Consider the following 14246-nt stretch of genomic DNA (forward strand, 5'->3'; position numbering starts at 1 on the left):
TTCCTCTACTTCCATATTTCAGAGAGTCTTTAAATACAGGGCCTACATTTTTTTAAGTTTATGAAGTTATTGGTAGGAACTTTAAGCTTTAAGGCACAGATAGACTTTTTTTTTTCTGTTTGCTTGCTTTTTAAGGGGAGAAAATGAATTTGTTGCTCCTACTTTACAACAAAGAGGTCCTGCATTAGAGAAGTCATTAATATAGAAAGAGACATTACTAGAATATAATTATCCTAATTGGAGTGGTAATACAGCTCATTTCTTTCCCCATTTATTCCAACTAATAGTGCACTTAATCAAGAATAAGATAAACCTCAGATGCTCTACACTGGTAGCTTCAAGCCATATTTTCAAATACTGACTGATTACAGAAATACCCGTTATTGAAGACAGGCATACTCTATATTACAGATACATACCAGCTCTCAGAAAAGATTGCCTAGTACTTAAAACACATACAAGACAAGTTTTATATGCTACCTAGCACATATCACCAAACTATAACCAGAACGTGATCCTAACAGAAAAAGTACTTTGTATTGAAATCTTGATCATTGTAATACTGTTAATTTGTACTCATGTGCTAGAAGTCAACAAGAATACATGGAAAAGACAACCATTGCATTCTTCCCCTGCTCTTTGAAGAAAGAACATAAAGACATGCAATGACATTCCCAAAAGTTATTTATTTCTAAAAATAATAAGCTGCACACAGGTGATTTATTTTTTTGTGTTGGACTGAATGCTAAGCAGATTATTGCCTTTCTAAGACTTGAATCTAAAGTTCTTAATTTTATTTGAAAGCCAGCTTTAGATCATCATGCTTCCAAGGGAGGCTGGGGGAAGAAAAGCATAAATACAAATTTCCTATTGGTTTCAAATTTAAAAAAAATCACTACAATTGCTTCTCTGACTCTAAAGGTCAAATGTTTATAAACACATCAAAACTAGCAGCTGTAAATTTGCGGTATTTCAAGTCTTAATTACTTAATTTTTTTAAACCCTCATTGATAAGTTTATCATAATCAAGTATGTAGTATTAGAATTTATAATTGGAATTTTTACACCTCAAATTCATATATAGGCATACAGTCCTGGGCTAAAGGTAGGAATCCAAAAAAATCCATTAACTCTAGCCATGTTATTTTAAAAAGAGAAGTTACCAGTACTCCATTATATTACTGTTGGATTTTTACTGCCAGTACATTTAGACAAAACTCAATTATATAGTTCTAAGGAATTTCAGTTTGATGTAGAAATTACTTTGTTTTTAAATACAATGTCCACGGTCACATGAACCCACACATCGCTGGAGAACTCTACATTTCTCTATAAAGCATTAATTATGTTGGATGAACAGCAAGGGTGGGTGTTCATTTATGTAAAATTTATATAAGAGAATTAGTTCCATTTTCAGTGTGTGAGACACATGTAATAGCCATGGTACCTAATGCAAAACATCAAAAGAAAAAATGTTTTTCTTCCAGTGTCTGGTGTCAAGCAGGTCATATCCCTTTACAGTACTAAACATCTGTGAATTAATTTCAGTGGCACAGATTTTCTTAATGAGCAGTGTGCCAAAATTGTGATAAAATGTGGAATAGCTGTCTGCTTTCAACCTGCTTAAATCCAGTCCCTTGAAAACTCTCCATCCCCTTCCTCTGTAGCAGACTCTCTTCTTACAAGTAATTATGTTGCTTGTGAGAAGTAATTACAAGACGATTGTAATCATGAGATGCATTATTTCAAGATAATAATCATTAACTATTAATAATTTCTCATTTATTATCCAGGGCAAAAAAATACAGGTAAAGTACAGAATGCAAATCCACATTTCTCAGTTACAGTGAAAATGTTTCTTAAAAGTGCAAAATTAATAACTAACAAAAATATAACGAATAAATCAAAAAAAATCCCCAAAACCAAAACAACTGAAAATTCATTCTGGGAATGGGAATGGTTGTATAATTTCTAAGAAGATTAATTTCAGAGGGGTGAGGAAAAGAGGAGGAACAGCCATATTGTCAGTTGACTGAGCCAAATTTCAAATGAGATTTTAAAATGGTGGGGTTGTTTATTTTAAATTCTGTCTGGTTTGAATACTGACTTAAGAGCAAGACACATGAAAAATCAGAACTGTAACAGGCAATAATACCTGTTCATGACAGGTAAGTGTGTCTCTAATTTCAAACCTGCTCCCATTTTCATGGGTTTTCTCACTAGACTTGGAATACTGAATAAAGAGAGCATGTTTTATCTGTGGATAAAGTATTCTCACTATTGATGAGCAATGTGCTAGCTGAGAACAAATGCTCAGTTCCCCGTGTGTCGAGTCAACTGGAGCTGATCACATTCAATATATACACTAATGGAAAAAGGAATGAAGAACAGTGGTCTGAGGATCCATTTCTAGTCCAGACCATGTTCCACTTATTACCAAAAGGCAAATCATGCTCTACCACAATCTCATTGTCACGTACGATGAGATGATTGATTCTATGGATAGAGTCTTTGATTGATTCTGTGGATAGAGTATTAGATACGGTTTGCTTCAGCCTTAACAAAGTTTAGACAGTCTTCCACAGCACATTTTATCCAAACACTTAAGTGTGAACTGAATGGGTGGAATACAAGGTGGGTACAACGGACAAAAGTAAATGCAGAGTCCTGCTCCTGGATGTGGCACTTAGTGCCACGGTCTAGTTGACAAGGTGGTGATCAGTCAGAGGTTATACTCCATAATCTCAGAGTCTTTTCCAATCTAAATGATTTTATGATTCTGTGAGATGATAAAATCCCAAATCAAACACTGACTGGAGGCCAATGCTACAGAGTAGCTTTGCAGAAAAGAACCCAGGGGTCCTTGCGGACAACAAATTGAACATGTGATAGGAGGATGCCTCTGTAGTGTGGGAGGCTGAGCACTTACTGGACAGCATTAGCAAAAGCAGAGCCAGCAGATCAGTGGTGAGATTATCAGATCCTTGCAGGTCAACATCTACAGTACTGTCTCCAGTTGAGCACTCAATAGTAGAAGAAAAAGATTCACAAACCTGAATGGGCAGGGGATCATCAAGAGGGTTAAAAGGCATATAACTTATGAGGAGAGGGTAAGAGAGAGACTGTCTGTTTGTTCAGACAGAAAAAGAGAAGGATAAGGATGATAGTGGGGTATTAATTACTGTTTCCAGTTACTTAAAGCAGAGTTATGAAGAAGATTGTCAGACTGTTCTTGAAAATGTATAGTAAAATGGTGAGAGACAATGGTTGAAAGTTTTATGAAGTAAAATTCTGGATGGATATAAAGACAAAAATATGCCACAGTGAGGAGTTAAACACTGAACTTACCTAGAGGGTCATTCCTCTGAGATAAGAAAGATTTGACTGAACATTGTACTAAAAATCTACCTTGGACCTTAGTCTTCTTCCAAGCTAAAGAATCATCTCCAACGGTGTCTTCCAACCTAAAATACGTTTTGATCCTTGCAATGAAATAATAAGCAGGAGTGAAGTATGAAAAGCCAAGTATAGACTCCTGACTTCATTCACTGAGATGAAAACAGCAGCTTGCCATCAGTGTATTGTATTTCTCTCTGCTAACTCATGGAGAACCATGAGGATAATAATAAATGTGCATATATTAGAGGGTGGGGTGGCATCATATAGGCACACAGAACTACACAATACCAAAGAACTGGACTTCTGTAAGTAACACATAATGGATTTTACCTTTCCAGTAAAGTAAATCCAGACATAGCTCTATAAATTCTTAAAGAGAAGGTAAACACCACCTTGAACCAGAAATATTCCAATTATTCAATACAGGAGACCGCAGGTTTGCAGGGGAGATATCAATGAAGAATAAATAGTTATCTCAGGATGTAGTCAACAAAAAGCTTTCTGAAATGATGTAGTAAATTGCTTTTAAGTTTGTACAGTCCAAATCAGTTATGCAGCTCTTCTGCACAATGCCAACTCAAAATATAAATTCTTGGCACCCATCCAAATCTTCTGATTCTGTCCATTCCATTGACAATGCTCCACAAATAATTTATTGACAATAATCCCACATAAAATTTACAATATCCATCTCCCTGTGTCTACAAAGCATCCAAGGATAAAACACACTATTTCATTTCTTCATCTTTCATGTTTCCAAAAGGTAATGAAACAATGCCCTTTATTTTCCTCCATCCTTGGGAAGGAATACAGGAGCGGGGTGGGCGGGGGGGAGAGGGGATGTGATCCCTAGATTAACACAAACAACCAACTTCTGGGGTTTTAACAGGATGAGGAGAGAGGAATAAAGGTAGTTTGGCTGCTCTAAAGCATTCCTCACTTCCACCCAGACCCACATGCAATGCTGAACCTGTGACATTCAGAAAAGGAAGGAGAAAAGTTTCTCCAGGTCTCCCATTAGCCAGATTCTTGGAAGAAGTCTTGCTCTTTAACTCTTTCCCTAACTCTTGCTCTCATTTATGAAGGTACTTCAATGGATCCAACAGCCATTCCAATGGAATTAGTACCTTGTCACACATTAACTTCTACTATCTTAAAGTTGTTGTCAGCCTGACTAGATTCCTGGTTTTGAAGATAAGAAATACATATTTTTTCTTAGGGTAAAGTTTTCCCTTTTTTTTTTTTTTTTCCTTTTTTTTTCAGTGAGTCCAGAATTTTAATAATTTAAACTTACAAGTCTGTCACACTTAGTGACTGGTCTTCAAAACAAACTGAGGTATCAAGGTCCAGAAATTAGGAATGAGAAAATTCAAGAGATGGCTGCTGAACACTAGTATTTCATAAAAAAGGAAATATTAATTGTCCAGATGTAGGATCCCTCATGATGTACCCCTAACCATTCTTACTAAAAAGGTATGAAAATATTCAGAGGTGGGTTGAATTTTAAGGGCTTGAGTGAAGACATTAATGTGAGTAGTGGTTACTAAGCACAGACAGTTTTATAGTCTATTGGCTTTAGTGAAGCACAGTGTAGCATGTGAACTAACAAGAAAATGCCAAAGATTCAATAAAAGTTAAAGTTCAACACCAAATAATCTCAAAAACCTACTTTAAAAATTTGTTTCCTGCATAATTTACATAAGATAACTCTCCTTGTACATAAGATGTGTATAATAGCATTTATTGAACAATATTCTTATTAAAATAACATTCATGCTATTCTTAAATCAACATTTACCAAACAATAAAAAACATATATTTCATTTACCTGCATAATTTTTTCTAGATGATGCAAACACCTGATCAGAGCTACAGTACTTTATGGGTGGATTTTTTAAAAATCTAGTTGCAAAACAGGGAAAAACCTACCTCAGTGGTGCTACTGGATGGTTCCAGTCCAATCATATTGGCCTGCACCAGCTGATGAAGAAGTTGTACTTGAGCCACACTGAGGAAGAAATCCAGGTTTGTTGTCACATTCACCTCCAAAGAATGACCACAGACCAAAATTTCCTGTGTAGAAATTAAGGGAAAATTCTAGATAACACCTATTAGGAAAATAATTTTTAGCTTCTATATAATTGTATTGTGGTTCTCTGCTGCAGTCAATACTTCAACATTACATATTGTATTAATTCGGTCTTTTTAAGAGAAATTGGTGTGTCAGGCTTCTAAAGGATGTGGCTTATTCTTTGCTTTGCTTTCAACAGCATAACTATTAAGACAAATTTTGCAAGGAAAGTATCTCATGCACAAGGTCCTGCTTCCATCTCTTGGTAGGGCTGTCAGATTTTGGGTTTTATTTCCTTGGCAATTATTCCAATTCTCCTTTTCTTCCAAGAAAAGGATGCAACTTTTTTGGTTTTTTTTAAACACAAATTCTGCTTGATTTATAATGAAATCATGTGTTGGAACTCACTGATAACCAATCTAATTGATTTCTCTTTGCCTGTAAGCCACTGTTAATACCTTGGCAAAGCTAGCTGGATAGCCACTGTTTTATTGGTGTTATCTAGCTCAAATAAAGCTCTTCAACACTGTTGGCAAGCAATAAGGAGATGAAAAACAGAACCAATGCAGAAGGATTACTTACTAAGTAGAAGCACTGCTGTGTCTCATGAGAAGCTTGCACAACGTTCAAGCTCTTCATAATCTAAACTAGACCTCTCCCTTCATCAGGGAGCATCATCCAGGGAATAGATAACAAGAAGAATGCATGTACAGAAACCACTGAAATTCTTGAACATAAGCATTAGTAAAGCTCAGATTTTTTTAAAATGGAATAACTTCTATGCATCCTAGCCATCCCTAAGCTTTCTATTCCTTTTTCACATTAAATAATTTTCTATTTGCCCTTGTGATGACCCTTTACACAAAATATGAAGCTGCCAATTCCTTTGAATGCCCACTAGCTATTATTTTCCAACAATGTACTCCCACTGCATGTTGCAATACACACGTAATACCCTTCACATTTCTGTACCAGTTTTGCCCTTTTGAGGAGGTAGCTGTTAAGAGAAATGATCTTATGAGCTGCCAAAAATTTTCTGATGTTTCCCTTATATAAAATGTTCTTGAGTTACAAAATAATGCTAGAAAGGTAGCCAACACCTTTTGTGTGTAATTTCTTTCACAGACTAATCAATAACAACCTGACCCACAAACAGACAAAAGGGATTGTTAAATCTGGAATACCTTGAAGTACCCACAGCAGTGACTGGGAGGTAGATGCTTTGTAGCAATCTCTGGGCTTGGAAATATGGCTAAAAGAGCTCAGCTCAACTTTCTTCTTATAGATAACCTATGGATTGCATTTCAATGGCTTCTTTACAAGAAGCTTGTGAAGCTTGTTTTGTAATGGTGTACTGTAGCAGCTTCTTCTCAGCACTTTTCCATCACCAACTTTTAAAAAATGTTGCTGGAAATTGTTAAAAAATTCCCATTTTTCAATTGCAAATAGGTTTATCTAGCTCTAGACAGACTGCCTTTAATATCAAATGCTACACACAAATTCTTTCTCCAGCAGAGAAAGAACATTTCAGCTACTGACCTTTTTCTAGTTGGCAGCCTCTGCATTTGAAAACACACCTGGACACTTCCAATGGTGGAATGGTAGAATATTAAGATTATCCACATACTAAAAGTTATGCTATTTCTGTTGACATTTTGTACTGACCTCTGGGTGTAAATTCTCTGCAGCGTCGATTTTGGTAAAAATAATCGCAGGAGCTGCAGTTATTCGGACAGTGAAATCTGTTAAAATTGGAGTTAGAATAGCTCTCCTTTCCTGATGCCGCCTTATGCTAGAAAAAAAGGAAAGAAAGATGGAATTACATTATAAATTGTCAAGGGGTAAAAACTTCCCTCATTATTCTTTATATACAGCATGTAGAACAAAACTTCTTCAATACCAGTTTGGTATTTAATTGCTACCTAAAAATTCATTAAGTATCATTATCATAAATCATGCTAATTCCAATCCTGAAGGTAGACTTCTACCTTCATTTCACAGGAAAAGTATGTCTAAATATTTCATTCCACAACCTATCTCCAGGTAGACAAGTTTGACACTTGACACTGCTTCTTCTCCTGTTTAACACAGTATACTCAATAACTTTTAAAAAGATGTGAACTTCATTATCAGTATTCTCCAAACTTGTCTTTCACTTTATAAATAGCTGTCCTGAAGCCTTCATAATATTTGAACTTACGCATTAAAACTCTTCATTGAAAAATTCTGCACACAACATAACCAACACAAAACTGAAATATGTGAGAAATTAAACTAGCAAATCCCATGCAACTCTAGGACTCGCACATTAAATTTATAACGACTAGCTAAGATGTTTAAAATGACTTGAAAATGAAGGGATGTCAGTCTTCCTCCAATGCTTCTGTCTTGATCTGGTTGTTCTTAGTTGGTACCTTTCCACCTAAATATCAAAATTTACTTACGAAGAGTATTTGTGCCTTTAAACTTGATAATTGCATTTGTTTTCCAGCTGGGTGTTTAGTTTTGGGGTTTTTGTGGTTTTTTTTCCTTTTAACCAAATGGTAAACCTAGAGGCACAACTTTCCATAGATGGATCACTAATAGATTATGACAACACATTCCAAAGAGCCAGAATCTTCTGGGTCAGGTCAAACAAACTATTGGCACAAAATGCCACCTGAAAGCCTCTGATGAGGGAAAAAAATGTAATGAGATCAAGATGGTGTTCAGCCTCTAAAAGAGGACACAGTTCAAATTCCTGGGAGATCCCTTCCATCAAGGTAGGTAAAAAGAACTATCAAAAACTATTATAATTTGCAGAAACATTAAATAACTGCATTTCACCAAGGAGAACTCTGAAAAGCATCAAAAGTTATTGGTCTGATGTAAGTTTTCCTATGCTTACAAAATAGAAAATGAGATGATGCAATTTAAGAGATCAAACTGCAGTGCCCTAGAGAAGAAGAAGATAGATCTATGCAGAATTCTTCATCAGCGTATCAGTTATACTTCCCTGTATTACCTTGAATCTTGCCATGTCCAGTGATGGAGACGTGGCAGTTCAGACATCAGAGTAAATCACAAAAGTGAGCCAAACACAGGGATTATGCAGAGAATTAGTCCTTATCATCAGCTAGACTTATCCATGTTAACGTTATTAAACAATATTGTTATATGCCTGACTATGGAGAAATATCTGGAGTGCATGTGGAATAGGTATTTAAATCTCTTGATTAAGGAGGGGTATTGAGATACACAGTCTAGTAATGGTTCTGAAATGGATTCTGTTGAAAAGCAAACAACCCCAAATGCTGATGGTTTGTAAGCCAAGAGTTAGGCCGAAAAAAAATTAAATGGATATCATAACCTGACTGGAATTCAGTCAACTGCAAAAGATACAAAATCTACAGATGATAATTTACTGCTCAAGCTATTTCAATTTTGATGGTTGAAATTCTACTAACAATTTTTTAAGTGTCCTCCGAACATGCAGAAAGCATAGTGACCTATAAGGGAACATATACTGCATGGTAATGGTAGGCCTTAAAGCTTTTAAATTCATTTGGGACAGCAGTATAACAGCAGATGCCACAGAGATAGTATTTACAGCACACAACAAACCTTTACTTTAAATGACCCTCACAAACACCACTGAGCAGGCTGCATGCTACTGTAAGGAGTGTGCAGTTTGCTTAAGAGTAAGTCATTTGAGTGTGAGAAAAGTACCATCTCACCTTACTCAAAAGCTTTAACATTTTGGTCAACTGTAGCTGTGTTGACCTCCAATGATGGCTTTTAAAGGAAAGTTAGTCTACTTAGAACCCCAAACTAGAAAGTAGACCTAATAGTAGTTAGTCAACATCTTCGACTAGAGAAAATGGTCTTAGATTTTGGAGTTCTACAAATGTTTCTCTCCCTGCCATCGCCTTCATTTCAGATTTAAACCAGATGCCTTTCTACTCAGTTCCTATTTCCCTTTCTCAACAGGATAAGAAAGAAATCCCTTTTGTTGAGGAAAATAAAAAAGCGAAGTAGTAGAAGAATTCTGTGAAAGAACACACATTAGAAACCCTCCACTTGAAGTGGCATAAAAATGCTATTATGATTTTAATGATGAAACAGAGCTGTAAAAGCAACTTACTTCTTGTACTCCAAAACCTCAACTGGCTCTCTTCAATCATTGTTCAAATTATTTTTCAGCTCATGCATATTCCCATTTCTTAAGTTTCATATGCCATTTTAGTAGATACCCAGTACACTGCATCTTAAAGGACTTTTTTTGGCAAGATACATTGATTACATATTTATTTTATTTTTTAAATCATCCTTGAGTGCTACCCCTGACCTGCTCTACTTACTACTTTCTGCATTTCTTGTTGGTGAATTTGAACCTCAGCCAAATCATGTATTAGCAAAATAATTGTAAGTATAAACAGAAGGCAAACAGAGCACAGTAAATAATGAAGGGAAAGGATATGAGAAAGAGCAGAAAAGGAACAAAGAAACAAATTCCACTTTGAATTATTAAGTCTTCCACACTGCACCTAAGTGCAACGTTAACTTAACACAGGTGTACACCACATGAGCTTATGAAAAAACTTGATTGTGAAGAGCGTAATGATGGCTCTATGTCTGCAGCACATTCATTCCATGGTTCATTTATGCATCTGTTATATATTTGTCTTGGAAAAAAAAGGAAAAGCTAGTATTTTTAGATATGTTAAAGTAGTTGATCATGTACACTTAAAAGTAAGTGCATTTGAAAGACCATATGCTAACGCAAAGCAACGAGGCAGTTAAGCAATTGTGATAAGGCCTGGAGGTGCCTTAGTGCTGAATTTGGGCTTTATCGGCACAATAACACGAACTCTGATTATGGACCACAGATCCACATTGTAAAAGCACAGGATGAAAATCATCTCTGTCCTCCAAGGCAGAGGCAATTTAAGTATAAGAAAAAACATACCCACAGACAGGGAAGTAAACCAAACCACTATCAGCACCATAGGTAATGATATCCAGTGGCAACCTGTCTTATGAGTTTTTATATTACAGTATAATAGAAAAGAATTTTTTTGGAAGAAAACACAACAATAACTTTGTGAATGTTCACAGGAAATGCCTTTATAATACACAGGTTACCCCAGGAGTGAGCAAGGAAGTGCTTCTTCCAAGAGTTGAATGCAGCAGTCTTGGTAACTGCTACAAGGAGGTCTGATGAGCAGTGAGTGTAGAGGTGCCAAAGTAAATGAAAGAAAACACATAAGGGGAAATGGATAGACCTAGGGGCCTGGAAGTACCTTGAAAGCAAAGGCATATCTAATGATTAATATGACAAAAAATTTTGTGGGAAGAAGAGAGGAAAAAACCGTGAAGAATGGAATTTTGCAATGGATGCAACAACATTTGATTACATCAAATCAAATCATCAGTATTTGATTATATCCACTCAGAAGCATATTGAACTTGTACAAGGAGGAAAGACTGCCAATGAGATGATGTTGCACTAATTAAGGAGGTGTGAGGATGTGAGACCAGATTAGCTGAGAAAATGCACAAGTAGGATTATAAGTTTGCTCTCTTATGTGGAAAACACTAATCAAAACAAACAAACATTGCCACTAACAGCTAAACATAACCTAGATGTAAAAGTTGGAAATGTTTGCCTTATTACTAATTATGCATTTTTTTAAGTGATACCTTATTGAATCTAGAGTTTGAGACCTTATATACTTAAAAATTCATAGGTCAGGAAGAAGCTTTTGTACATGACTGACAATTGAGCATGTTTGCACCATGTAAAATTTACTACCAGTATAAATTTACTAAATTTACACAGAAAGATGACTTCTCATAGAAAATTTTGTGACGTTAAAAAGAAAAAAAAAACCTGTTAGCATGAAATAGGTCATATAATCAAAGTGATCTCTAGTAGTGTGAAGCATACAAAACCTCAAAAGATGTTACTTATGTTAGCATATTAATTTAGGACTTATAAAAGATTTTTCTCTTGCAGGTTTCCCATGTAGCTGTATAAATCAGTTAATCTCTGATTCACAATGTATTAGGATATCTGACTACTATTGACTCATTAACATCCTTTCAGCTCTCTGAGGTGTTGCAAAGACCTGTTGCAGAACAGTAAAATAGTATAGCAACATTTTGAGGACTGTTTAATGACCAAAATTAGATAACAAACAAATTTACACCATCTGGCTGAACAGAATTACTATTTTTATAATATAATGCTCAGTAAAGCTAATTTTCATTATATTAAGAATGCTGTGCAGCATTTCTTTGCTGTGGATTAATATAAAAAATAACATACCCCATCTTTGTACAGTACGAATACTTGGCATAAGCCCAAGTTCAGGTACAACAGAAGCAACTACAATACAGGACTGAATAAAAATGCGTTGCATTTTATTTCAAAAGATTCAAGGGAATGCCCTTAAATCCATACACATGGATCTACAGATCAATTTTTTCTGGTCTTTCTTATTAGAACCTGGCAAGCTGCCAAGAACTTTCCAAAAAAGCATGAAAACGAAAACTATTCAAAGTAAAATCTGCACGAAACCTTTCGGAGGATCCTTGCAGTGGTATTTTGCTCAGTTTTGTACAACTGATCATTGGCTCCCTGATGCACTCAACGAGAGTCACAGAGAGCTGTTCCAGATGGTGGTATGCCAAGGACAAAACTGTAACACAGTATATTGCCACACTCAATTCATTACCACACAGAGAAGTAATGCTTTTAAGCTCAATTATTTTTTTTTTTTTTAAACAGAGTTTATTCAGGCTGCAGGAAGCAGAAGTTGCTGCTGGGAGCTGTAGAAGGATTGCACAGGGACGGGGGCGAGGCCTCAAGAGAGGATATATTTCTTGATTTCCTTCAGGGCTGTTGTTTTTTCCATTGAGTGGAGGGAGAGGGAGGAGGAGATCTGCAAGCTGAAAAAGCAGTTTTCAATCAAGAAAACTTCTTTTGGTTAAGTACTCCCAGTTCCCCACATGCTGTTTGGTAAAGGGAATAAATGTGGACAGGTTTCATTTGTACATAACCTTATTAGAACTGTCTGACTGTTTCCAGTATTCTTTTTATATATTACACCATTAGGGACCTTTTTATAACATCTACAGTGAAGTATAAACATTTCATAATGGAAAGAGTTATGATCCCTGATCCTCAGTACAGCACAGCATTTGGACATTTTCTGTGAGACAGCATCCACGCTACCAGAGTTTTCCAGTTCCCCCATTTTTCTTGGGGTGACCTGCAGAGACGCAGGAGGCATCACACCAGCATTCACTATCGCCCCTCTTGAAGAATTTTACACTAAACACCTTTAAGTATTCAACAACTTAGTTTCAAAGTATGACAGCTTGCTTTCCAACATAAAGGTTGGAAAAAAAAAATCATCCCCATGGGATATTAAGTACTAGAAGTACTGAACTCCAGAAAAAGTGGTGGGAAAATGTGAAGATTTACTTTTTGTATAAAGACTATTAAAGCATTTAAATGATAAATAATGCCAAAAGCCTTCAAATATTTGTGTGATATCCATAGATCTTTTAGTTAGAATGATTTGGTTTTCATGCAAATTTTTAAAGTGAGACCAGATTTCAACCCAGTAGGCTAAATTACAACATAATTTATTTCAGAATTTTTGAGATTTAATTTTGAAATAATACAGCAATGCTTTTGGAAATGGGAATGGAAAATGAATGGCTGGTATCTATTCTGAAGTTTTCTGTAAAGTAACTACGAAGTACTTGAATAAAGGTTGGATTCTATATTGCCCCACATAGCACCTAAGAATTGAAAAAATGAGAAAAAGGATTTCAAAAAAGGATCTGTACACCAGGTGATCCTAATACAGCGTAACACTGGGTAAAAACAAATAGAAATACATTAAAACCAAACAAAGAAATTAACCCTAAACTAACTCAGCAAAAATAATTCATTTATTACTCAGTTCCAGGTTAAACATGTCTAAGGAACTTAAAGAAATAGAAAAGAAAATGGTATCACAATTAAGTTAAAGAACAAATCCTCTGTGATAGTTGCAGGAAATCTTAAGGTAAACTTAATCCCCTACTGAAAACAGTAAGCACCATGTAAAACATCATGCAGCCACCCTCTTGGTGCATGCTGGAAATACTGCAGTGGATGGCAGAGTTCAGTGCAGGTTCTTCCAGTTCTCATCACAACACTTCCACAGATCATAAAATAAAACCAGACACAGAAAAACTGACTGCCAAATAAAAACCAAAATGGGAACATCCTGAAAAAACTAAATCTGTAAAATTTAAAGCTAAGAGGACAAGAAAGCATTCATACTTTTTCTTGAAAACAAATTCAAGTTGGAATTAAAATACTGTAATTGCATACCAGAAAGGAAAAGCTAATGTATTTAATTCCAACTGATATAAATTAAAACCCAAGTAGATGATGCATTCAAAAGCAATTTTAAAACCAACATACTTATTTGTCAAATACATTCTAATGACATTTTATTTTGGAAGTCTGGTGAGGAAAAGAAGAATGTCCAAGCAGTTACAGGAAAAAAAAAAAGGAGAAAAAAAGAGAGAACTCAGATTGTCTGTAATAGTTGCTTCCCTTATGTTATTAGCTTTTCAGGAATCCCACCAAATTTCCTATCTAAATCTATAACTATAAAGTTCAGACCAAAGTGTGCTGGCAACAGGGTTTCAGTCACCAGTGGGAAGGAAAACAAAAGCCATCTCCTCAGTGGCTGGTTTTGCTATGTTAGCTTAACTTGCAAATTGGCCA

At 35.6% G+C, this 14246-nt stretch overlaps 1 protein-coding gene across 1 annotated transcript in view; it reads right to left on the minus strand.

The window, feature by feature from the left end:
* The window catches only part of VPS13B (vacuolar protein sorting 13 homolog B), a 418175-nt gene that overhangs the window by 141635 nt on the left and 262294 nt on the right, over positions 1-14246 (minus strand). Inside the window, 2 exon segments of the mRNA XM_050315121.1 lie at positions 5329-5472; positions 7136-7262. Of these exon segments, the coding sequence (XP_050171078.1) occupies positions 5329-5472; positions 7136-7262 (271 nt within the window).

Source organism: Myiozetetes cayanensis, unplaced genomic scaffold, assembly GCF_022539395.1.
Source record: "Myiozetetes cayanensis isolate MyiCay16 unplaced genomic scaffold, myiCay2020 scf1, whole genome shotgun sequence".
NCBI lineage: Eukaryota > Metazoa > Chordata > Aves > Passeriformes > Tyrannidae > Myiozetetes > Myiozetetes cayanensis.